The sequence below is a fragment of the Poecilia latipinna genome, unplaced genomic scaffold (assembly GCF_001443285.1).
Source record: "Poecilia latipinna isolate Pla-1442-1.1 unplaced genomic scaffold, P_latipinna-1.0 Scaffold1304, whole genome shotgun sequence".
NCBI lineage: Eukaryota > Metazoa > Chordata > Actinopteri > Cyprinodontiformes > Poeciliidae > Poecilia > Poecilia latipinna.
Window position 1 is genome coordinate 70,819 of NW_015113920.1, and position 25,559 is coordinate 96,377.

The following is a 25,559-nucleotide window of genomic DNA, read 5'->3' on the forward strand; positions in this document are numbered from 1 at the left end:
GGGAGAGCGGTGGGGGAATTAAAGTGACACAGCGATGGAATAATGTGGAAGTAAAGCAGAGCAGCTCACAAGGGTGAAATCTTTAAAGGGGGAGTAACCCATTAATAGACGAGAATCACCGAGGCTCAGGGTCTTTGCAGACTTTTCTATCAACCTGGAGGAAAATGTGAAGATAAGATACAAAAAAATAAATAAAATAAAAATCCCCAAAATCATTGGGCAGGGTTCTGACTGGATGTTTTTGTTTTCTTGCTCTCCATTCCTTTGTGAGACACAGATGGACAAGCAGCTGATGCAGGAGGCAGCTTCCCTCTCTGCGCACTCATGCTAGGACCTGAAGGCATCTTGAAATAGAAATTCAGAGGAAGAGGAGGAGGACAGAAAGGAGGGAGAGGGAGTGGAGGGGACATGAGAGAGAGCTCTGCTATGCCAGGCTCAATACCTAGCATGGCTGTACAGAAGAAGCAGAGTGTCGTCCCTTCATCGCAGGGACCACTTTCTACATCCACCATCGACAGCCAGAGGGTCGGACACAGACCCGAAGGAACACGAGGTCAGTGTCTTTTATCCTAAAATAGCATTTTGGTAGATTTAGATCGAGAACATGATCTAAATCCAAACAAAAAACGACTAAACCACAAGCAGAGAATCACAGTTGAATGATCTGACCTGAATAAGAACACCTGGATGTCTAACTCTCACAGAAATGTGGAAATGTGCATTTTTTCTTGATTCTGTTTTGTATTTCCATTTTGCTCGTGTTTGTTGCGTTAATGGGTACTTGTCAGGTGCTCGCCTTTTAAACGCTGCCTCTTTAATAATGGTTTCTTTTATTTAGTGCTCAGCCTGAGGCCAGCATGTTTTAACAGCTTGTTCAAGCTGATGTTTTCAGGCTTCTAGATCCATGACATATCACATGCTCAACTGGGACATTTCTGTTTACAGACGAGGGATAACCAGGATAGGAGGGTAAAAGAAAAGAAAAGAAAAAAATCTGTATTAGAATATGTAAAACAACAATTTTTTTTTTCAAGCTGAGTTTTTCCCCCTTTCGTTTATTTACAGAGAATGGCTCTTATTTCAAACCGAGTCCTCCACAGACGAAGAAAACAACCTGCTCTGCCAACAAGTCCATCCAAATCTGCAACGCTACCCTGCAAGTTTCTGCAGGTTAGTCACTGCAAAGCCAGCCCAAGGCATAAGCAAACTAAACCTATGTACACTTGCCAGCTTGGTACCCGTTTTGACCCTTTGCCCTTATGCAACTTTATAATTTTGTCTGGGACAAACGAGGCAACTTGAAGCTTATTTATATCCACCTTTGGGACATTTTGTACCTACTTTGGCAACCAATGACAAAAGGAAAGTTTGCTTATGATCATTTGGAAAGAAATGTTGCATAACCGCAGTGAATAATATCTAAAGTAGACGTTTTTAGAAAATATGAACTGGATTTAATATGTGAGATTTATTCATGTGAATGATTATTTCCACAATTCTTGAAATAAACGATAAAGTAAGCTGATTTTCAATTATTAAAGTACATGACGGGTATGAAATATGAATTAATTTAGTGCTTTCTAAACATTTAATTCAACTAACAAATCCAATCAAAGTTTTGATAAGTGAAAATTTTCAAATAATAATAATTCAACACTGCTATTTCTGAGGCTTGTGTCTCAACAGGGTTCATATTTAAAGCACAATGTAACATTTTGAAGACAAATTTCAACAAGTGAAACATTTCGAAACGGACAAGAGCAAGTACGAGAAATAATCCAATCTCCAAAGACACTTTATCCGAAATACAATTAATTTAACTAACTTGTTGAAGAGTCAGTCTGCATAATTCACAGATGGACCGCTTGTTTATTATAAAACACGTCTAACTTGAACTCTGTGGTGACTTTATTGGCAAATTGGGCTGCCAAAGCAAATTGATCTTGACCTTGAATCAACACTGTTGAACTCTTTTTCCCCCAAACTGATAATATATTAATTTGGAGTTTCACATCGTTTTCAGCTGTGTTTTCATGATTTATCATCGTCTAACAATCCATTTTATTTTACAGCTGGTAACGGGCTGAATGTCGATGAAAGGTTGAAAGCAGCGCGAGAAAGACGAGAGGAGCAGCAGAAGTTACTCGGTGCGTGTGCATCACCGCGGCAGCGCATCCATTAAAAAATAAAAATAATTTTTAAAAAATACCGAGCGAAACTACTTCTGCTTAATTCCCTCTCAGTCTCCCGGGAGCTGAGCCGACTGGAGCGGGAGCAGCGAGCCAGGCGCTACTATGAACAACAACTACAGGAGCGGAGGAAGAAACTCCTGGAGCAAAGGCTTAAAGAGGAGAGGAGGCGAGCAGCCGTGGAGGAGAAACGCAAGCAGAGGCTGAGAGAGGAAAAGGTGAGCTTTAGCAGTAGACTTTTTTTATTCGTACTTAATAATAATAATAATAATAATAATAATAATAATAATAATAATAATAACAACAACATGTTTTCATTTTAATTTTCTGAGTTAAGGAGCGACATGAAACTGCCGTGCGCAGGACAATAGAGAGGAGCCAGAAGGCTCAGCAGCAGCTCAGTCAAAGCCCCAGAGGCAGGAAGCTCGTTAAAAACGGTACTAAGAGATGCACGTACTTTTTCCTTTCTCCTTTTGCTAACGCCGTTTCTCTTAAAAAACAAAACAAAACCAAACAAAACAAAAGTATCTTGTAAGGCTGCAGGCTCTTGGAATGTCTTATCTGTTGCTTTTGCCCTACTTACAAACTTTACGCTGATCAATGCGCCAGCTCCACGTCGCCTGCCTCTGTCGACGTGGGAGAGGAATCTGGTCAGTCGCCTCCTCACCCCTACTTGCTCTTATCTGGCTAGAAGCAAGAGTGCTGCTTGTAGGTCCGGAGAAGAAGGTACTCTCCCGTTCACCAGAAGGTCTTTTCTGCTTTAATACTTGGCAAATTTTTCTGAGCTGACCACCGCCGCTCTGTGTTCCTTCATATATCATTTTTCCCCCTCCCGCTCATATCGTCACGTTTCAACAAAAACTGCGTTTTTTCATTTTCATTATTTTTACACTAGCTCAAGTTGTCCATGTTTGTCGTCGTGCAGCTTCATGCCAGCCGACGGCTGCCATCCCATCCTCCGCCATTATCACTCCCAAACTCCGACATCAGTCAGTGTCAGTCCACCGCAGGTCGCCTGCCTCACCTTCCTCCGCCAACAGCCAGCAACGACACATCAGCCCCGCACAGGTAAAATCCACCCACTGCTGACCAGTCATAAATTTCTCTCCTATCCTAGTTTTCAGAGGATGTTTGTTTCATGGTTGACAAAAATCTGTCAGAAATAACATTTTGAAAGATGTGACACGCATTGTATTCAATCTTATTTATTCTGGTGTCCCGAAATAAAATCCAATGCAAATAAATAAATAAATAAATAAATAAAACAAAAATAGTCTTGTTGGTGGTGGCAGCATGATGATGGTGAGACAGTGGAGGAAAAGTTGTTAAAGACTTTGTCTTTCAGCAGACAAAAACATTAAACATGCTGCTAAATTTGAATAAATCCAAGCATATCTTGGATTTAAAATGGCCTAGCCAAAGTTCAGACCTACATCCAACTGAGAATTTGCTGCTGAACTTGAAATCCAACATTCAGGAAAATGGGTAAATATTTAGTCTAGATGTGCAAAGTCCATAGAAACGCAGAAAAAAGGCTGTTGTACAACTTATTGATTTGGTGTCCGGATTACAGCTACACGCCACACTTTTCAGATGTTTTGTTAAAAAAAAAAAAAACGTGATTTTTCACTTTCACTATTTGTTGACTCATAACATAAATGTTCAATGTGACACACTGAAGTTTGTAGGGGAAATGTAACAAAATGTGGAATAGTTTAGGTAGTGGAAGTTCTGTTAACGTCTCCGGTTCGATCCAGATTCAAAAAGTAAGACAGGAAGCCATGAAGAAGACCCCAAACAGCGGCTCTGCCAAAAGATCGTCTGCTGCTGCTGTTAACGGCATGAAGTCGCCCACCTGCACTCAGAGCAGAACAGCCTCCCCGTCACCGGAGCGGTAGGTAAACGTCTCCGCCTCGGGTTGGCGTTGCAGACGCAAGCTGATGCTTCCCTCTGCGGTTCCATCCTGCAGGAGCCCCAGAAGATCGATCAGTAGACACTCCACCCCGCTGCACCTCGAGCTCCCAGCTGTTCCTGAGGAGGACGCTGCCGTTTACTTCTCTGCTGGTAACACACGGCCTGTCAGCGCACCAGACAAAGGTCAACAGCAGACACAGAGACGAGAAAATCTCACAGAGACGCCACGTCTAAAGCTGCCTGACGCACAGGTAGACGGCTCCACCGGGACAGCAGCAGATGGAAGTAAGTGGAAGAAATATTTATAAGTGAAAATGATTGTTTTGTTCTCTCTTTATGTCCTTATAAAGCCTCTCCTCTTTCAGATCCGCAGCCTGCAGAGGTCATGCTCCGTCCTTCGGCGGGCACCACTGACCCGAAGGAGGCCTTGCGACTTCTGGCTGAAAAGAGGAGAGAGGCCCGCATGCAGCGGGAGAAAGAGGAGCAGGAGCGCCTGCAACGAGAGGAAGCCGAAAGGTAAAAATAAATGAAAATTTATAAAAAATATAGGTGAAAATACTAGCCTGGTAAAAACCTACGACAGTGTATTACGGCCATTTTACACAGGAAAAATAAAAGGATTAGTACATTTCTGCCAAAAAATTTCCAAGGTCTTTCTAGAAAAAAGAGCTTGGAAATTTGCTAGGAAAAGGAAAAAAAAGTATTCAGAAATACCTTATTTCTGATTGATCTCAAAATTTTGTTTAGTTTTTTGGCAGAAATTTACTCCTCTTTCTTTGTTCCATATAAAATGACCCTAATACACCGTCATAAAAACGAGCCAATTGTTCTATGCTGCACTTCATGCAGAGGGTCTGGACCCTCGGCTATTGAGAAATGATTTCTTCCTGGAGGCGTGGACTCTGCTGAAGTTTTAAATTTTACCCGATTGCTAACGTTTGGCCACAAAGCACGTAATGCACCAGTTTGATGCTATGAACTTACCGGAAATTGCCTGAGCTGTAAACAATTATCCTCCACTGGAGAGAAAGAAGTATCCAGCTGAACAAAGTGGCCGTTAATGTTAATTCAATATTTGGAAGTGTGGTCAACACCAGCTGGAGGAAATGTTAACTTCCTCTGCTGCCATGGCTAAAACTACAAGCAGACACCAATTCTGAAGCAGCGCTGGAAATCAGCCTCGTCATTCACAACTTTTCTCCTATTTGCTGATTGGCTCAGTTGAAATTTTACCGGAGGAATCCAAGTGAATGGGAGAAATCCCAGACGGAGCAATGAAGGGAGATTAGAACTGAGTGAAAGTAACCATTTCCACAATTTCACTGCAACTTCTGTTTAGGCGGAGTCGTGAGGAGCAGCAGCGCAGGAGGGCGGAGAAGCAGGCTCGACAGGAGGCCGAGGCCAGGCGTCTCGTAGAGGAGAAGAGGAGAAGGGAGGAGGAGGAGCAGAGGAGAGCCGAAGAGGAGAGAGCTCAGGCAATGAGGGAGGGTGAACTTTTGCAGAAGCAGGTGCCCAGTAAACACATCATCTTACTATCCCAGGAGAAAAGCTCTCTGTACAGCAGGCATCGTTTTCATTTGTTTATCCGTGTCCGGATGTTGTTTGCACAGAGAGAGGAGGAACTGGCTAAAGAGCGAGCACGAGCCGAACAAATGAAGCAAGAGCGAGAGATTGCTGCACAGAAAGAGGAGGCAGAGCGCCAAGCGAGGAAAAAGGTTTGGAGACTTACGAAAACATTCATGCCCTTTGAACTTTTACACATTTTTTTTGCCATGTTGCGACTGCAAATATAGTTGCTTTGCTAAGATTTTCAGTTACAGGCCATCGCAAAGTAGTGCTTAATGGTGAATAATACATTGTAAAACACGCTTTTACAATCGCTTCCTTTTTGTATGTTACCTTTGGAAGTGTCGGGAAAATCCGCTTCCTGTGTCAATAACATGTCGAGTCTGTTCATCAGTCTCACTGCAGTAGATGTCCACACCTGGGACAGACACCTGAGCCCAGGATGCTTTAATGTCTTAATAAATAAGAAACAGCAGATTAAATGGGAAAACAGGATTTTAACACAATCGACGGCGACAACAACGTTTACCAATAACATCACCATCGCATTGTCTTCTAATGTCTCTAGAAGAAAGAGCTCTGGTCCAATGAGAAAACTTTTATGCAACATTTCATGTGGGTGTGAAAGTAAACAATGCACATCACCCTGAACACACTGTCTCCATAGTGACGCATGATGGTGGCAGCAGCATCATGCTGAGGACTTTTCTTCAGCGGGGATACAAAAGACGCAGAGAACCGGTCAGAGCAGCGAGGTCCAAAATGTTAGCCTTGAGGGCCAAAACTGTCAAGTTGAAACCACCTGGGGAATATTTATGAGTAAATATGTTGCACCTTATTGAATTTAACTAAATAAACTGATAGTTGTTGAAAAGGGATCAGTCAGACATTAAAAAAAGGATCCAAGATTGCACACCTACGACACAACCCAGCATTTCCCAAAATTTTTTTGGGAACTTTTGGGGCCAAAAATTTTTTTTTTTTTTTTTTTTTTTTTTTTTGCTGGATGTTATTATTGGTGCCAGTTAGTAGAAAATTAAGAAATAGAGAAACCTGATTGATAAATATGGGGGGAAAAAAAACATTTTCTGCCTCATTTTATTGTATTTTGGGATGATTTCGTCTGCATTTTCGTCAAAATTTAAGAAAAGTGTCCGTCTGCATGAGCCTGCATGTGGTTTCTGCAGACGCTTTGCTAGCAGGCCAGACTGGCCTTTAGCTTCTGCTTCACCATTACTGACTACTTCATTTTCTTATATCACACAAAATCCCAACCGTTTATGTTTTGTCATGTGCTTCCTCCACATGACAAAACATGTGCAGGAAGCAGGATTTTCTCTTTTGCAAGGCAACTAACTGATAACATAAAAAAAAAGCTGTGTGTTTTTGTTGCAACGTTGTCTTTTCCAGCGACTTGAGGAGATCATGCGGAGAACCAGAAGAACAGATTCACCAGATACGGTGAGATTTACTGATCGGCTCTTTTATTTATTTTTTTTGATAAACAGTACACAGCCTCGGGCCTCTTATGACACACATCTAACGTCGACTCATGAAAAGGCTTTTCCGTCCCCAGCCTTGACTAAAAGCGTTTTGATATCTTTTTAATCGCAGAAATCTGTGTCGGCGCGGACCGTACCAAAGGAAAACACACAGCCTCCCCACAATGGGACGATAGAGGATGCCGCCAAGACGCTGGTGGGGACTAAAACCGCTGCCCAGCTGGGGCTGGGCAACGAGGACGATGTGGTACCGGTGGTGGCCTTCAAGGAGCGCAGATCCCTCAGGGCGCTCTCCGGCCTGGAGGACATCCAGACCAAACAGAGAGCAGGTGAGGACGTAACGTCAAACCGCCTCGTTTTAGTAACTTTGGACCTGATGCTGATCGTCTGTCGTTTCTGAGTTAGGATTCATCTTTACAAATGAAAATAAACATTATTTTCTGGATGTGTTTTCTCTCTCCTTACCTTTTTTTTTTTTTAGAAGTCATCTGAGGTCATCGTGAGGTGTCTGCCATCCAGACGATTTGTCCCGCACAGCTACAGCACACAGCCATCCTGCTTCCTTTCAGCACCTCGAAAGGAGCACGCAACATTACAGCTTCGCCTCTCAGCGAGGACGTCTTGCGGTAGCCAGTGGCACAAAAACAACAAAAAAAACACTCAGCAAAGTTCTTGCGTAATCATCTCTTTCCAGCAGGATTCGAATCAAACAAGCTCAAAATGAAGTGCACATCTACTTTCTGCTGTTAGTTTGCTAGTGGATACAGTTAGTCGGTTTGAATAATAGCTATTTTATCAATAAGAACTTGTCCAGGTTTTTTTTTTTTTAGCTTAAACCTGATATTACTTACTGCTGACTCAGCACTTTTCCTTTTTTTTTTCCCCTCAGTGGAACTCGAATAAATTGAGATGCAGTTGAGAGCTCAATGTCGCCGCGTTGCAATTTTAATCTTGAACTTTTGTAAAATTATAGCAATCGTATGTAAGAAGCTGCTACAACGATACGGTTTCCAAAGATAGGCTTTAATTTTGTGTGTGTGCTGTCTTAGAGGCGAGAATGCAACAATGCCTTTTTTTTTTGTTTATTTGTTTGCTTTCACAGTTGCTTCAAATCAAGAGAGCTGTAGGTTAAATGCTTTTTAAGCATAAAAATGCATAAAAATCGTGACTTAAACTTGATCCTATACCTTAAGTACTGTTCTAGACTATCACAAGTTAGCTTTATAAAAATGTTCAAATATATTAAAGCTGATGCCACACCTCTGTCCTTTTCTTCTTTTTAAAGACAGATATGTAAAAACAAAAATACAAATATAAAAACAATTTTAGAAAAGAGCGGCATGTAAAAAAGTCAAAAATCAAAGTTTTGCATCAAAGTAAACATCTTGGACTTTTCGTAAAAATACTGAGCAAGTCGAGGGTTAACCAGAAGATGGCGACGGAGGCCGAGTGGTTCTCAGCAGCCATCTCGTCTCCTCCGTCCCTGTATGTCCCTGCGACAGCCAAGCCTCCAGCTCGCCGTCGGTCACTGCCGTTGAAAAGTGTCCATCTGCAGAGGATCAGAGCAAACAGGTTATAAAATGCTGCTTATTCAAAAAGTCATTCTTTTAATTTCATATAAAACACAAAAATTAGTCTCTTTAAAAAAGGTATTTGTGCCCATTGAATTTGTCATACTGTCAACTCTGACAAAAGCCTTTAGAGAATTAATTATTTTATTCAGGGGTGTCATGTTAAAAGGGATTAAAAATGAACCCTGGGACAGTTTTGAGACACTTGTATGTAAGAATATCCATCCAAGTAGATCCATCACTTAAAAAACTACTGAGATGCTCTGACTTTATCGGTTACAACATGAAAAACGTATGGAAAAAAGTTAAATGCTTTTTCAAGGAACTGAAATTTGTTTAATTTCTTCATGGAAGAATAAAACAAACAACAACAGAAAAACACACAAACCATTCTTGAGTTTATCTACAGCAGCAATGCCAAGCTGCTGGAATTTAACATCTTTCCTTTTGAGGAACAGCAACAAATATTTAGCCACTGCGCTGTAGTGAGGCCTCAGCAGCTGGAGGAAGCTTTCTGTGGAGGAGAGGAAGGAAAAAAGCAACGTTTGATATAGAAACATGTACGGATATGGACGCGTGTGCTACTTTACCTGTCGGTTCAAATGCGTGCACGACGGCTGCAGAGTTGTAGGACAGCTCAGGATTTCTTGTCTGTCCGGAAAGCTGCACCAGCCTCCAAACCTGCTCTGGTGATACTGAAGTGGACAAAGTAGTCCTCAGCCCCTCTGAAACAGAGAAATTTGAAAAATTCTGTGAAGACAAAAAGGATATAAGTGACAGTTTCTTTAAAAAAAAAAAAAAACAACAAAACAACAACATTACCCCAGTTCATCAGGTGACGCAAACACAAAGTCACATGCAGCAACGTCTCATCTAACAGGGAAGGAGACTCAAGTCCTCGGAGCAGCCCTGATAAGCACAGGCTCTCCTTCACAGCCTGGATAACATTAACTGGATTCAGTGTAACCTGAAGAGATTAGGGCGCCGGGGCGTAAACAGACTAACAAAAGGTAAGCTGGAGGCGTACCTGCTCGTCCATGCAGGCGCTGCAGAGGCCAGTGATGAGCTGACAACTTTGTGAGATCAGAGCAGAGTTTGAGCTGGGACGATGGAGCAGCCGACCGACTTCCCTCAGCAGTCCTTCACTCATGAAGAGATCCTAAAAAAAATAAAAAAAAATAAAAAAAAATGAGATTACAGGAAAGTCGAACATCTTGCTCTCAAAAACAAACTTTTCTACGTTCTGTCAAATTGAGACCATGGATTTTATCGTGTTTTATTGGGATTTTAGGCAACAGACCAACACAAAGTGGCTCCTAAACCATGAAGTAAAATTAATAAACGAAATTTTTTACAAATTAAAAAACTGACAAAGGATTTGATTCATTTTCATTCACTTCAATTGTGTCGGTGCATCATGTAGAATCCCTATATAATACACTGAAGTTTGTGGTCGTAATGTGACAAAATGTAAAAAAAAAAAAAAAAAAAAAAAAAAATTAGAGAAAAAATGATTTTGTGGTGTTAACCAGTTTTGTGGCATTAGGCGATTTCGAAAAAACTCAGGTTACAAAATATGATAGAGTTCTAACATACAGTACTCTATCATAACTATTATATGTTAGTGTTGTGGGGGCCATACACGGTTTGGTGGGTGTGCAGTCAGTGTGCACAGCAGCGTTAAAGCTGACTGCATCCATGCAGTGTTTGAACTTTTGAGCAGGGACTTCAGAGGCAACACACAGTTAAGCTCCATGAGGTGTTCCTGGACCCGAACTGGGGATAAAAACGAGAAGCAGAATTAGATGCTTTATTTTAAAATAATGCCATGTACAAATGCATGTTACCATTCTTTGAAAGAGTTTGAAGGCATCTGCATGCTTGGGCTGCATTCTGATAAGAAAAGAAAAAAAAAAAAAAGCAATAAATTCACAACATATGGAAAAGTCACCATTTGTTTCCCGCCCCCCACCGAGATCTCGGTTACCTTTTCTACAGAAGAAGACATCAGCGTCAGAAGCGACTTGGACAAATAATGACCCCCAATGCTGAGCAACTTTGGGTGATGCTCTGGAGCGGCGGCAATGTTGCAAAGAGCTGTGCAGCTGTAAAACTGAACTTCTGACCTGGAGGACTGCAGCAGGAGGACCAAGACAGGGATGCCCCCTGCTTGACACAGAGTCCTTGTCGACCTATCTGAAAATAAATAAATAAAAATTACGACTGCTGAAAGACCCGACGGCTGGGGCTTTGGCTAACACCAGTAAGGTAGAATTAGGGTGTCCGTCTTCTAATCAACTCCAATTCTGATAGAAAACATCCCCACAGCATGATTCTGCTACTACTGTGTTTCATACAGGGGAATTTGCAGATTTTACCTGCAACCCCATTCAAATCCATTTTGAATTTTGTGTAGTGACAAAATGCAAATGAATAATTCTGCGGGGTACGTGAACATTGACAAAATGGAGAGACAAACATACAACCTGAGTGGGAGAGATGCAACAGGGCCCACGCTGCATTCAGCTGTACCGCTGGATCGTAGGATTTTGCCAAAGCCAACAGAGGCATCACTCCGTCCACCAAAATAGAATCTCTGTTCGATTCTGAATAAAAATAAAGAAATTATGATGAAAATACTTCAACTTTTTGATACAGTATGATGTAAAGTTTGTGTGACGACGTGCAGGATTCTTATAAGATCTACTGACGCACATTTGCGCTACACAAATAAGAGTTTTAGAACATAAAACAATAACAACAAAAAGAACAACAAAAAGGTTTGCGCAAACCTGAGGACGCCAGCATGGCTATGCAGGCACAAGAGTGACACTGAGCCATTGGATCCCCCGACTGGAACAACTCCAACAGCGGCACCAACATCCCCGTCTCGATCACCAACTCTTTACAAACTGAAATCATGTTTATTCATTCATCAGTGCTTTAAAAATACCGTGTTTTTCGGACTTTATGCCGCTACGTTTTCCCCACGTTTTGAACCATGCGGCTTGTAGCCCTGTGCGGCTTTGTTGTGGATTTTTCTTCCACCACCAGGGGGCTCTTTAGTAGGAAGTGAATCATTGGAAGTCAACATTGGAAATCAAAGAAGAAAGCGCTAATTATCCATTTAGAACAAGCACATGCTAGCAGCAGGCACGGATTAAGATGGAGACAGATTAATAACCCAGCCCTCTGCTGCGTCTTTATGGAAAACTGAGAGCGGCGGACATACCAGCGGCTTATATGTACGTTTCCAGTTTTTTTTTTGTTTTGTTTTGTTTTGTTTTGTTTAACAAAAAATTAAAAAAATGTAGTTGCGGCTTATAGTATGGTGCGCGCCATAATCCGGAAAATACAGTAACTTTTTAAGCTACCTAGATAGCAAAAAAACAAGTGTTACCATTTTTCTTTACTAGTAGATTAACCAGGGCAAAGGAAGTAGTCTTCTGCACATCCAGGTCAGGGGACAAAAGAAGAGCCGTGATTGTTTCCACAAAGGCATCTGGTAAGGGAGATTTCACTGCAACAAACAATCCCAGCCAGGAAGAGAAAGATGTAAGAACAATTTCTTTCACTTCTCAGAACTGACGTGGAGATTTAATATCAGGACAATATTAAGTTATCTGATCCCTACCTGATAACAAAAGCATGTTAGAGCTGTCTGCGATCATCAAAATACTATAGTTCATTTCAAAACAAATACAAAGAAGTTGTATTAAAACCTCACATAAACTCACTTTGAATCAGAAATTGCAAAAAAAAAAAAAAAAAATTATGACATCTTAGCAAGATCTTTTCCATATGCCTCAGAAGGCATTATTCACTATAACTGAGAACATGGAAAGCTTTTAAAGAGGACATCATTTTTCCTTCAACATAAAGAGATGGGCATGTGAATATTTAAGCTGGATGAGCTATATCAAAAATACAGTTGAACATTTGCATACTGGTCTTTTCCGTTAGGGTACTTATCTCCCGAGTGGGAATACGGCAAACAACGGTCACATTTTAACTACCCCTTGTCCGTACCGTCTGAAAATTGTTAAATGAAATTAAAGTCTTTACTCACAGTGGTGACTGATGTGCAGGTAATAAATGGCTGCAGACATTTGCAGATCTGCATTTTGAGAGGCTGCTAGTCGGTTCAGTGCTTGGAGGCTTCTTTGATTGAAAACGTGAGTTTCATCATCTGAGAAAAGGAAAAGAGTGATGAGTACAAATTCACCAAGCTAATAAAATAATTTTTTTATTTAAAAGGGAATTTCTCATACTAAGGTTAAAATAATCACATTATAGTCCTTATGAGTGACATTTAAAGTGTTTATTTCTGTTAATTTTATTAACAAAGGCTAATAGCTAATAAAAATCCAGAAGTCATATCATTTTTCCTTCCACTCAACTTTCCATTATTGCAGCTCTCTGACCAACTTGCTTATTTGGCAGCGAGCTTTTGTGGCCTACCTTCATTATTTATGTGATATTATTTTCTAAGAAAATAAATGTTGGATTTTAACTGGCGGAAAGGAAACAAACAGAAATAAGTGCTTCAAATACAGCACCACCTGAACCCATGAGTTCATCTTTTTTTAATTAATTGTTGAAATAAACTTTCCAATAACATCCCAATTTACAAATGTACATTTTAAATTCAGCTACAATATATTGTCAATATATTGAAAGGACCAAATGACAGAAAGTAGGTGAAATTAAAATTTAATCACCATGGTGATGGTCATACAATGTCTTAAACAAAGCACATCTATGCGCTTCTTTTTCACAACAGTTGTGTATCCTACCACACATGAGCTGCAATGACGATAAATCTTGAGCCATCCTCCGCTCAGCATTCCCACAGCAGGTACACTGGAGAAGTTCTCCAAAAACTTCCTCCAGTTTGTACTTGAACTCCTCCCAAACTCTCCTCAGACGTGCAGCAAAGTCTTGGAGCAACCGGGAGCACCTGTCACACAGGTCGGAGGCCATAACTGCATAACAAAAGGTTATGACACCTTCCCAAATCATGCAACTTGCTGCAGGACACGCCTTTTGGCGAGTCACGTGATCCTTGGAAGCTTATTTGCATAAAAGTTTTTGTTTGATTCTTTTAGGTAAATCGGTATTGAGATCATGTGCATAATAATAATAATAACCATAGCAACCTTTTTTGTTAAAACATGTCATTTTTTTTATCCTTTATTCTAATTGTACTACAATAAGAATAGTTTTAATTATGGACCCCAGGAAGAGTAGCCATTGTTACAGCAATGGCTAATGGGGACCCAAAAAAAAACAAACACACAAACAAAAAAACAAAGAAGTAAGATGTATGGAACAAACAAGTAGTACTCTCTTAGAACAGATGTGTTAAAAACAACACATGATGTGTTAAATTTTAACATGTGCCGCATCAGCTCAAGGACAACACATGATGTGTTATTTGTAACACAATTTTTGTGTCTGTCATTTTAACACAAGTATTGTGTCACTTAAATCAACACAAAATATGTGTCAAGATGTGTTATTTTGAAACACAAATGTGTAGAATGTATTTTCATAGATTAGAGCTTATAAAAATTGACATTTCAAATTGTGGATATTAGAGATTCTTTTATTACAATCATGCAAATAACAAAGTTGACACAGCTACAATTTATAGGTCAAATATTAAAAAATTGAAATTGAAATTGAAATCACCAAGCTAACAAAATAGCACTTTTTCTAATGTTAAATACAATAACATGTACAAAAGAGAACATGGATGAAAATAATGACAAACTTCATGAAAGAGAAATGAAAATAAATTCCTGTCCCTTTAAACATTCGTGAGATTTTCAATCGCACTCAAATTTAAACCTCCATTTTCAATACCGAACAGTCATGAATCAAAATACGATATTTTGTATCTTGGTGCCACAAACAGCTTTCTGTTAACAAAACTCCTCATAACATCTAAAGGATGGAAATCATTAATTTCTCCAAGCGTGATCAATTCATAATCACTATTTTTTTGTACTGCATATGCATAAAAATGATATTACATTTAGTATTTGAACAAAAATAAAAATGGAGTCATTATGTGCCAGAAAATGAACAACTTCACCAAATACAGGTTCTTACATTTTGGACAACAATACATTTCATTTACAAGCTTTAAGTTGTCCAATCAGTTCAGTCACCCTTGCTTTTCTTTGTGTGGAGAATGGAAGATCATAGATGTACTCAAAAAATATAAAGACAGGTCCGAGTTGGGATGGATAAGACAAGTTATACACCCAATACAGCTTAAAAAGCTTGTCCACAGCACATGTGAGTCCATCGTCTAAGGGGATGGTGACTTTGTCATTTTTCGCAATGATGACATACTGCTTTGACGACCGCAGATTACTGATGCAGATGAGCTGGGGCTGATGGTTTGTTGATGAAATAGAGGAATTATTGCAAAGGGATGCTATTTTTGTTCCAGTCTTAGAAACAAAAATTAAGAAATAAAAAAAACAAATTTGTTGGTGAAATGATCAGGAATTCAATGTAATTTCTGTTTAAAATTATATTTGTCAAAGGATAAACACCTTCCGGCACAAAATCTAGAAGGTGTGTTATTGTATCTTTGACGCTATATTGTCTTGCACCGACAGGGGGCAGAAGGTGTGAAAGCACCACAACTATTCGCCTCCTCTGAAAGTGAACAAAAACCAAAACATTAAAAAACGTCTTCTTATTGCTGTGATACACAGTAAATGTACAAATCCACATTTACAAAAAAAGAAATTACAAAGTGTCAACAAAAAACAATACTTACTAGGTCATGTTTAATGAATGTACTAAATCTGGTAGCGTTGCGGTTGTATTTAATGTAAAAATTTCAGCACGGCTGCATCAGTACACACGTACCTCATGCTAAACACTTTTTATGGAACGTTACCATGGAAGTTATGATTAGTTAGAAAGTAACGTTCCAATTACTTCTACGTTGTTGTTGTTTTTTTCGCTACCGGAGTTTTACCGCAGTTCAATTTAAGGACGTCCGTGAACAGCCCATCTTAATATTTCAATTAATTTAGAAATACGCCGTTAAATAAAATCAGTTAAACGACCTTTAACTGAAGTCCTAAAAGGGGTGCGGGTTTTAATGTTTTTATCTTTTTTTAAAATCTTTTTCAAAATCTCTTTTTCTCACTGTTTATCCTATGTCACATGCTGTTTGCATTTTAATTATGTAAAGCACTTTGAAATGCCTTGCTGCTGAAATGTGCTATACAAATAAAATTTGATTGATTGATTGATATTTATCATCTATAAATAGATAATAAGCTTTTATTTTACAGACATGGCAGAAAATAAAAGCCTTCACATTTTTAACATCAGGTAATTGCTCTTTTGGGCTCTATGTGACTGGTTTAAAAAACACTGTTACACATTGGATTAGTGTGGCCATTTAAAATGCAGCTTACTGAAAGTTTCAAAATAAAAGCCATAATATTCCTCTGAGGTTAGTTCACCGCCATAGGCAGTGCAATAATAGCTATTATTATCCTTTATTCTCAGGATAGTGAACTGAACTACTTTATTCTAAGACAGACTTTTATCTAAGGATAGGACATTAGCACCAACAATAGCATTTCCTGGATGACTCATAAAGATAGAAATCCTTCCCCACCTTTCTGTCTCACACACACAGCAGTCGGCTGAGGATTCATCGCTATAGCAACAGAATACAGAGAAATGCAGAGCTGCTGGTTTGGACCACAAACCAGCAGCCGACTGCCATAACTAGTTCTATCTATGGCCAAGACTCAGTTAAAACAGAGGCAGAACTACAACTACAACATGGTGGAACTGTCTGTTGAGGAGGAGTTGGCTGGTATTCTGAACTACTTGTGCTTTTAGCATTATATAACTGACTTAACCCAATCACTATTACACATGTGTAGTGTGGCCGTTTCAAATGAAGCTTATGAAAAATTTCAAAATAAAAGCTTTGACAATTTTTATATCATGTAATGGCTCGTTTTTGCATTAGACTGTTACACATGGGATTAGTGTTGCCATTTCAAATGAAGCTTACTGAAAGTTTCAAAATAAAAGCCTCATTAATCCCCTCCGGTAAGTGCACTGCCACAGGTGCAATTACATTAGGTTTAATAATCTTTTTCCCTGGAGTTAGTGCACCGCCATAGGCGGTGCAATAATATGAGCCTTTATTAGCATTTTCTCTCAAGTTATGGCACTGGCTTGCGCAACTTTCTGCCAGGATATTTTTTGTCTTTTTAACAGAATTTCCGTCAGAAGTTTCCCGTAATTTAACAGTATTTTATTTCAAATTTTTTCCGTAAAAAAACAGGGAAATGTCCTGGTAATTTTCTGCCAGTACATTTTTTACGGAATTTCCAGCAAAATTTTTCTGCAATTTAATAGTTTTTTTTTTCCCATAATTTAACAGTTTTCTGTGTTTAAAATTTAACATATGAAAACTGTTAAATTATGGAAAAAAATTCTGCCGGAAATTCTGTAAAAAAAACAAAAAACAAAACAAAAAAAAATGTACTGGCAGAATATTACCAGGACATTTCCCTGTTTTTTTACGGATTTTTTTTTTTTTACTGTGATATTCAATCTGACACAGAAGCCATGGCATCTGGCACCAAATCAGTGGCAGTTGTACTCTATTATTATTATTATTGCTACTTATTTGTTCGACATAAAATTATTCATATTCTATATTAAATACTGTAAAATCTACTAATCTGGTAAGTCGCCTGTGACAAGGGGATCAATGAATCTTTATAATGAAATAGCATATCAGAACAAGGTTCAACTAAGGAGGAGCAAGGGAAACACTGTGTTGAACAAAATACATATTTATTACACATTCTGACAATAACACAAACAGAACAAAAACCATCCATCCTCTCTGTACACCCTTGTCGCTTGTGGGGTCAGGAGGGCTGCTGGTAGCTATCTCGAGCTAATGTTCCAGGCGAGAGGTGGGGTTCACCCTGGACAGGTCGCCAGTCTGTCGCAGGGCAACACAGAGACAGAAAGGACAAACAACCATGCACACACACACCTAGGGAGAATTTGGAGAGGTCAATTAACTTGACAGTCATGTTTTTGGACTGTAGGAGGAAGCCGGAGTACCCGGAGAGAACCCACGCATGCACAGGGAGAACATGCAAACTCCGTGCAGCAAGACCCCGGCCGGGGTCTTGCTGCAAAGCAACAGTACTACCTACTGCGCCACTGTGCAGCCCGCTTCTTTTAACATTGAAACTATAAAATGAAATTACAATTTGACTTTTAGTACAAAACAGCAAAATGCTTGTGGCTAATCGATAGCAGACGAAGCCCAAATGTTGCTCAAGAACCCAATGTCCTCAAGCAAACCCTCTCTGAAGGATCTTCTGGTTTTCTTCATCCATTGCTGGCAACAAATGCTCCTCTTCATCCACTGCTCGTGAGTCTGTCCGCCTTCTAACGCAAATCAAAACCATCTGTCAGCTCTCGGCTCCCTCCCCAGAACGAACCTAACCCCAGCTTACTGGATAGAAGGATTCTTCTCCTCCTATCCAGTAAGCTAGTCAGTCATCAAATTCTCACTGACTGCAGAGGTGGTACATATCTCACCTCTGCTTTCATCTCTCGCTAGTGTCCCAGCAGCCTGGTTCGCTGACCAGTAATCAAGATCCTAATTTAATGTCATTTTTGACATTTGTAAAATAAATCAGCTTCATCTGATTTCCAAGTTTCCCTGGTGCGTTGAGGTGAGGCTGGATCGAGGTGAGACTGGATCGAAACTCAAACTAACCAGTGTTACAGCATTGTTATCAATCCTACAACAACTACGACAGATAATGCAATAGCATATCCTACAACTTCTGCTGTACACAGCTTTCTGAGAGGGCTGTTCTCATAATCTTTAAAGGCCTTTTTCATTTCTTCTCGCAACAGCTCAATCATCTTGGCAATGAGATCTTCGTCCTTTGTTGTCAACAAATGTCCTAGTTCTGAGCTACTGTGTGCATTTTTCAGCTCAACAAGAACATTCCTGCACATACGTTTTTGCTTTCTTGATGTGGCAGCAAATTTCCTTGGGATTGTGATGCCATCTGTCACCCTGTCTCTGATTTTGTTGATGCGAGTGATTTTCTCTGTGCTGAGCTGACCTAAATCTTTTAAAGACCCGCTTTCGATCAGCAGCTTAAGCACTACATTTGTTGCAAACAGCTGTTGTCTTTCAAGTACTTTCTCCATAGAATCAGAAACTTTGGGAATATTAAGAAATATCCTTTTTATATCCATTTGTTCTTTAAAAGTCTGCAAAACACAATTCTACGCTTTTGACTGTAAGAACTCTTAGAACTTTTGTTTGTGAAGAGTCATTGAAGGAGACAGTAACTCAAAAGGTATCAAAGCCTTTGATGTGTCATTCAGTTACGCCCTGTTAGTGACGTCATAGGGCATATACCTTGTCAAGTTTCCTGTTAGTGTCCCGACCAAGTTTTGGCAAGGAAACTAACGTATTTTTCCCGCCGCGCTCCCGTATTAGTATTGTTAAGTAAAGTTCCCGCATTATGATATAATAATTTAAAATAATTTCTGTGCCTCTCCAAGCGGAATTAAATCACTAGCCTCGCGAGAACTGACACCGGCGCGCTTCGAGAGCGCATTCAAGCTACTTGAGCTCTAGTCTTCTGTCATTGAAAGAGCCATAGGCGTAAATGTCGGGGGGTTAGGGTTTTAGGCTCTATAACTCATAAGAAGAGTTTGAAACAGGAGGGAGCGGCTGAGCGTTACCTCCTGTTTCAAACTCTCGTGATGGTTTGTCCATCTGTAGTCTGTGAGGTTGGAGCAGATGAGCTACATGCTAGTTGATTAGCTTCTTGCTGTCTTCTCTTTTGAGGCTTTTCTCTTTTAATGTGAACCATCTTTTTGTTTGTTTGTTTGTTTTCTGTCAGTGGAAAGTGGATCTTCCTCTACCAAGTGCAACTTGTTGAATACGGGGCCTCCGAAAATTATTTAAAGCAGAAAAACAGAAATCCCACCCCTTTATCTCTATTGGCTGATTCAAACAGAAGCTCATAAAAGTGGGCTGGGGCATCTGCCAGGAGCAGGAAGATAAAAGCAGTTGGGGGTGGAGTCTATCTGCGTGAGGAGGAGTTGCATCAGAAAATTTGCATTGGTATAACTGGGTCAAAAGTCACAAAGAGGGCCTCACCCCTTTGTGAGGGGGTGAGGCCCTCACAAAGGGGTGAGACAGAATCCTGTCTGTTTTATTTTTGATAAGAACTTATATGATGCAAGAGAGAGAATGTTCCAGAATGCTTCCTGTTTTATTATAAGAACTTAATTTTATATGATGCAAGAGAGAATGTTCCAGAATGCTGCCTGTTTTATTATTGATAAGAAATGAATTTAAATCAAAACATATGTTTTTATACGATAAGCATTTTATGACGCAGATTATACGATAAGGATTTTATGACGCAATTAAACAGATGTTTGTGGGCCTGGCATTTTAATCCATCAAACTCGATTAATTAAAACTTGACACAAAGTAGTACCCTTAGTTTTTACCCTCTTCAGTAAACTTTGGACAAAAAAAGACAACTGTAACAAATTATAAAATGGTGACCCCATCTCACGTACCACAGTGAGATAATTAACGGTACAACGTTGCAGACCCTGTAGTGGCACAAAAAATAAAGTTTTTTCCAACCATTGAGTTCCCAAATTCTATACTATATTGTGTTTAAACAATATAGTCCGTGCGGGGGGGAAAAAATCCAAACGTAATACTTCATCTGGTGGCCACTTGAGGTTGTTCTTTGATGTTTTGATCAACTTTCTTTGCTCAAATATTAGAAATATTAGAATATTTTCTAATTAATATATGTAATAATTGTTATTTATTGTAAATATTAAAAAATTGTCTGAATATTTTGTTAGCAAACAATAAATAACCATGTATTAAAATTATGTAAGAATAGTAGTAATTTAATGAAAAGTGAAAATCAATCATTATGTGTTGATTTACTCCCCCCCAAAAATACCTCTGCATCATTTTAAAAATTATTAAATATCATCACAATACTAAATTAACAACCACAGTTTAAAAATAAATTTAAAAGAAATGTTAAAAATAAACCATCTGAATGGCAGATGAATCTGCCATTCATTTTTGTGTACCTGACAAAAACAAACTAACACAATTATGTGTTGAAATATTCAAATAAATATTCAACACATACTGTGTATCATATTATTATATTCATTTTAACACACAATGGGTAAAATTAACACACAATATGCTTTTAATTTAATAACATTTTTGTGTTCTTTGTTAACACATCTTTTTTTAGAGTGTATATTTTCTTGCAATAACATGTTAAACCCGAATAACATGCAAGGTTTTATTTTATATATGTCAGAATTGTATTGGCTTCAATCACTTATGTGATGTTATTTATTTGAACTGGCCAAGACCAATTTTTTTCCTTCTCATTGATTTTCATTCTCAGCATGGCTGTTTTTTTTTGTTGTTGTTTTTTTTAGTTTAATGACTTTTGTTTTACATTCTTATGCTCAATTTAATTCCAGTTTGATTTTAATTTAAGTAACTGCAATAAACTTTAAAATAATATTTTTGAAAATAACCTTCTCAACACCGCGATAACAGGAACCCCTTACTGGAAAGACGGATTTTCTACATGGCGTATCCACAAATGATAACAGTCAGTGTTCCGGTTGCATTAAATATAATTTGGCGAGTTTTCATTGTAGTTTAGCTGCTCCGACTAGGTTTAGTTGTTCAAGCGTGGAATTTATGAACCCAACAATTACTGGAGCTGGTGGCGGCAGATTTAGCAGTGACGGAACCAAGAACGATCTATGCACACGACCACTTTTCAGTGTTACACTCAATACGTAATGACGTCGTTTGTGTCCTTACACATCATTGGCCTTTTCTTTCTTGTTTATTCGCTCACTCCGCCCTCACGTTCAACCTTGTTGACTTGGAAACCATTACAGCGTCGTCGGTGAAGTCGGAGTACCTTGTGCGCACTGATACACATATCGCTACTGGTGTAGCTAACTCACACGCCGTTTTTAAATGAAATTATGTAGAGCTTAGTATTTTTTAAGCCTCAAAGTTTTCTTATAGACCATAAATATTTGTGTGTCACTTTGGCAGCGCGAGTTAGCGAGTTAGCTCTTGTCAAACTAGCTGCTTTTTTAGCTAACCTTAACCTGGTGTACTTTTTTATTTTGTTTAGTTTACTTCAGCTTAACATACTGAATAAAACGTAAGCTACTTTCCCCTGTGTTTACTTTGGAGTGCAAAAATGTACACATCATTGTTAGCATTTTTGTAAAATAAGATTTTCTTTTATGACTATTTTTCTTTTTTTACTAAGAATGAGAAACAACACAGTGTGGAAGAATGCCAGTAGGTGAGTTGTTTTAATTTTGAAAAATAAACAATGTTTTGCATTTAAATGTTTCCCTAACAAAAAGTAAAACTGAGGTAAAGTTAGAATTGGGGATAGGCATGCAAAGTATTTTAGTTGAGTTGTTACCCATTATTATTTAGGTTTAAGTGATTTGACTTAAACCTAAACCGTCTCACTAGGAAATAACACCCTTTTAATGATAATGTAAACGTTTCTAGGTGCGAGTGAAGAGCGAGCAAAGACCCGGGAAAGATTTAATGAAATTTTCAAGAAATATACGGAATCGGAAAAGAAGTCAAAGAAGAAAAACACTGAAGCAGCTGAAGCAAAGGAAACTATTGTGGTACGTGTTTTGTTGCATCTTGTTTTTCATTCCAGTGGTTAGGATCAGCACGTCACCTTGTAAAAGAAGACACATAAGTAGTTTATCCTCTTTCTGGCAAAGCAGTTTAAGAAACATAATTCTTATTTAAGGACAACTATGACTACAGTCATGTTTTTCCTCTCTTTCTGTCTTCTTAGCTTCAGAATCTGAGAAAAAAACAAAACCTTGAAAATGACACAGAAGAAGATGAGACAGTTCTGCAAAACACGTGCAATCCTGAAGAGGACAGCCCACATTACAACAAAACATCTAAAGCAAAGAAGAAAAGCAAGAGGGACCTTCCTCCCCTACCTGCACTTAAGGACAACACCAGTGACATTCAAAGGGATACGGACTCTGAACTTGCTGTAGCTCAAGAAGACACTGGCGGTGGAAAGGGACCGAAACGGAGGAGCAAGAAAGGAAAAAGCAAAGACGGCGCAAAGGTTACGACGGAGAGCCAGGTGGAGGATCGAGAAGATGAGCTGCTGCATGAATACCAGCTGCAGATAGCACAGGAAGAAGAGAGGACCATGAAGAAAACGAAGATCAAAGATGAGGACGGCAGCATCGTTTGGCAGAACGTTAGTCTGAACAACAACATGGGGAAAAAGAAAAAGAAGAAACTGAAATCTGTCACCACTGATTCAGATGGAGGGTGTGTATTTTTACAATGTTAATTCTTTTGTTTAGATCTAAAAGAGAAAATAATCACAGTTTAGGCATCATTTTGAAATCAGTCATTTTCGCCATTAGAGATCAAGACGAGGACGTAGAACGAGAAGTTGGCGCTGAAAATGAAACGGAATCGAAGGGAAAGAAGAAGAAGAAGAAAAAAAAGCATGGTGAGTCAGGTTTGATTGTGTGTAGCCACTTAATGCTAATCAAACATGAAATATGTTGGTTCTGATGGAGCTTCTGTTTCGTCTTTTCCCGTTTTTCAGTCGTCAAAGAGGAGATCGAGGCCGAGACTGAAGAACGGGATAAGCAGATGTTTGACGACAGTCTCGTACTGGGAGTGTTCGTCCACAGAACCGATCGCCTCAAGACGGACTTGCTGATCTCGCACCCCATGGTGAAGATCCACATTGTTGATGAACTCACCGGGAAGTATGTGAGGAAAGAGGACTGGTGAGAGCGAACTGAACTTCAGTTCCATTTAGTGTTGAATTTATCTCACGTTTTCCTGCATCTGTGTAATTTATACTTGTCCTTTCGTTCTTAAAGTCAGCGGCCCGTCTCTTCATTTTACGAACAAGAGAATGTCAGCCACATTCTGCCGATCATTACACAGCCATTTGACTTCAGGAAGAACAAATCCATCATCCCCGAGTGGCAGGAGCAGATCATATTCAATGAACGCTTCGGTTACTTCGTTCAGCAAATCGAATCAGCCCCCAGAGTTATACTTTTCTTTGAAGTAAGAGATAATTACCTTTTCTGCTGTAATTTTTTTTGACATTATTTTGTGCTAGTTAATGTTTTTCTTTTTCTTTTCAAGATCCTGGACTTCATGACTATGGAGGAGGCGAAAGCCAACTTTGATGCAGAGAAGCACGAGCGAGGCTTTCGAAAGATTGCGTGGGCATTTCTTAAGGTGAAATGTTCGGATCTAAAAAGTTGACATTAGTCGTTTTGACATTGGCATTGATGGAGATGTCTTTTGATTTCCCTCTGACCCTTCCAGCTTATTGGTGCAAATGGGATTCTGAATATTGAGAGCAAACTTCGCCTTCAGCTCTTCTGTCCTCCACCTCGGGCGAAGAGGCAGTCGAAAACAATAGAGGTGTTTGAGTGGTGGAGGAAGTACCCAAGAACCAAATATGCATCCACACTCTACGTCACTGTGAAAGGGATTAAACCTCCAGAGTGTGTAAGTGTTCAAAAAAATTACCTCCATAACTTTTGGCTCTTTGTTTTTACATTTCATTAAGTTGGAGTGTTTGATGCTTATTTGAGCTAAGTTTTGTTGTTTTTTGTTCGTTAGGTGGACCCCGGCATGCGCTCTATGATGGCCTTACAGGAGGAGAGGGGCAGCACCTCCTATAGTGACCTGCAAAATGACGGCAGCAAGACAGAACCCAGTCTTAGCAGGCAGCCCGTCCTGAGGTGGAACCGACTGCCCGGGCAGGTAGCCGCATGCTAACATTTGTCATTGTAATGGAAAACAGAAAAAAAGCTTTCTAAAGTTTGCCTTAAGATACGACAAACGTATCTCCGTGAACTTCCTTGACATGACCCGTTATGTAAAATCTGCGCTGGTTATTAGCATCTTGCTGAAAAACTACATTTTTTTTCCGATCTGGTCTTGTTACATCCACCGCCTTCAATGGGGTTTAGTTAAGTTTTATTAGATAGACCAGCGTAGAGCGGCCTCGTAATTCAAAAGGAGAAGAAAATCATATTTGTTGTTTTGTCGTTTTTTTCAAACATTTCATACAAATGACTATTTACAGCACATCAAAGGCACCTATGCTGCCGTCACCGTGTTTCACCATGGAGATGTTGTGCAGAGGAGGTTGATACACAATGTTACTTTTTTCACCACACAGGAAAAAATGTTAGATTTTTGTCTCATTTTGATCGCAGCATCTTCTTCCACATATTTGCTTTGGATTGTGGCAAACTGCAAATCGGACGTCTTCTGGCAGTGATGTCCAAACCTTTTGACGCAAAGGACCAGAAATGTTAAACTGAAATTTCCCACAGGCTACAAAATGTAACATTTTAAACAAACAAAAAAACAAAAAACATTATGTTTTTCTTCTTTTTTGTTTGTTTTACTTGCACATGCTCAGCAATAAACTAAACATGTATTATTTTTCTGCAAGAAATGAGGTATTCTGATGTTTATAGAAAACAGATCTCTAATTTATGCTTGATCCAAAATGTAAAAAAGAGCTCATTTATTAAAAAAACAGGGATATAATTCATGAAATTCCAGGGTCAGTTGTCGTCTATCTTTCTCCTTCCACTTGACAAATTCACACTGTTATATGTAT

At 39.3% G+C, this 25,559-nt stretch overlaps 3 protein-coding genes across 11 annotated transcripts in view; 2 read left to right on the plus strand and 1 right to left on the minus strand.

Moving 5' to 3' along the window:
- Positions 1-8,428, plus strand: map7a (microtubule-associated protein 7a). 4 transcript variants are annotated; one of them, XM_015055224.1, is made up of 16 exons: positions 1-166; positions 278-553; positions 1,066-1,170; positions 2,073-2,147; positions 2,244-2,407; positions 2,527-2,626; positions 2,799-2,915; positions 3,085-3,257; positions 3,947-4,083; positions 4,159-4,388; positions 4,469-4,619; positions 5,443-5,611; positions 5,714-5,818; positions 7,080-7,130; positions 7,284-7,500; positions 7,653-8,428. In XM_015055224.1, exons 2-16 carry the CDS (start codon positions 409-411, stop codon positions 7,661-7,663), a joined length of 1,950 nt encoding a protein of 649 aa, XP_014910710.1. In that variant the 5' UTR covers positions 1-166; positions 278-408; the 3' UTR covers positions 7,664-8,428. The 4 variants fall into 4 exon arrangements, with proteins under 4 accessions (XP_014910710.1, XP_014910712.1, XP_014910711.1 ...); XM_015055226.1 differs by lacking the exon at positions 1-166 and having other exon boundaries at positions 226-553; positions 3,115-3,257; XM_015055225.1 differs by lacking the exon at positions 1-166 and having other exon boundaries at positions 227-553; positions 3,091-3,257.
- Positions 8,055-13,764, minus strand: LOC106961469 (vacuolar protein 8-like). The gene is made up of 13 exons (XM_015055228.1): positions 13,539-13,764; positions 12,812-12,931; positions 12,143-12,262; positions 11,535-11,654; positions 11,229-11,348; positions 10,730-10,938; positions 10,590-10,635; positions 10,385-10,518; positions 9,770-9,901; positions 9,565-9,679; positions 9,333-9,467; positions 9,131-9,256; positions 8,055-8,720 (listed from the first exon to the last, which is right to left on the minus strand). The coding sequence occupies exons 1-13, from the start codon at positions 13,762-13,764 to the stop codon at positions 8,593-8,595; spliced, it is 1,731 nt and encodes a 576-aa protein (XP_014910714.1). The 3' UTR covers positions 8,055-8,592.
- The window catches only part of ahi1 (Abelson helper integration site 1), a 20,606-nt gene continuing 7,275 nt past the window's right edge, over positions 12,229-25,559 (plus strand). For 4 of the 6 annotated variants that reach the window (XM_015055217.1, XM_015055221.1, XM_015055220.1 and 1 more), the window contains exons 1-9: positions 21,718-22,193; positions 22,412-22,536; positions 22,716-23,215; positions 23,314-23,402; positions 23,502-23,688; positions 23,785-23,977; positions 24,059-24,154; positions 24,245-24,430; positions 24,545-24,688. In XM_015055217.1, coding sequence (XP_014910703.1) covers positions 22,184-22,193; positions 22,412-22,536; positions 22,716-23,215; positions 23,314-23,402; positions 23,502-23,688; positions 23,785-23,977; positions 24,059-24,154; positions 24,245-24,430; positions 24,545-24,688 — 1,530 coding nt within the window. In that variant the 5' untranslated portion in view covers positions 21,718-22,183. Of the gene's footprint in view, positions 12,248-21,717; positions 22,194-22,411; positions 22,537-22,715; positions 23,216-23,313; positions 23,403-23,501; positions 23,689-23,784; positions 23,978-24,058; positions 24,155-24,244; positions 24,431-24,544; positions 24,689-25,559 lie in introns of those variants that run through there. The other 2 variants (XM_015055219.1, XM_015055218.1) reach the window with 2 other exon arrangements.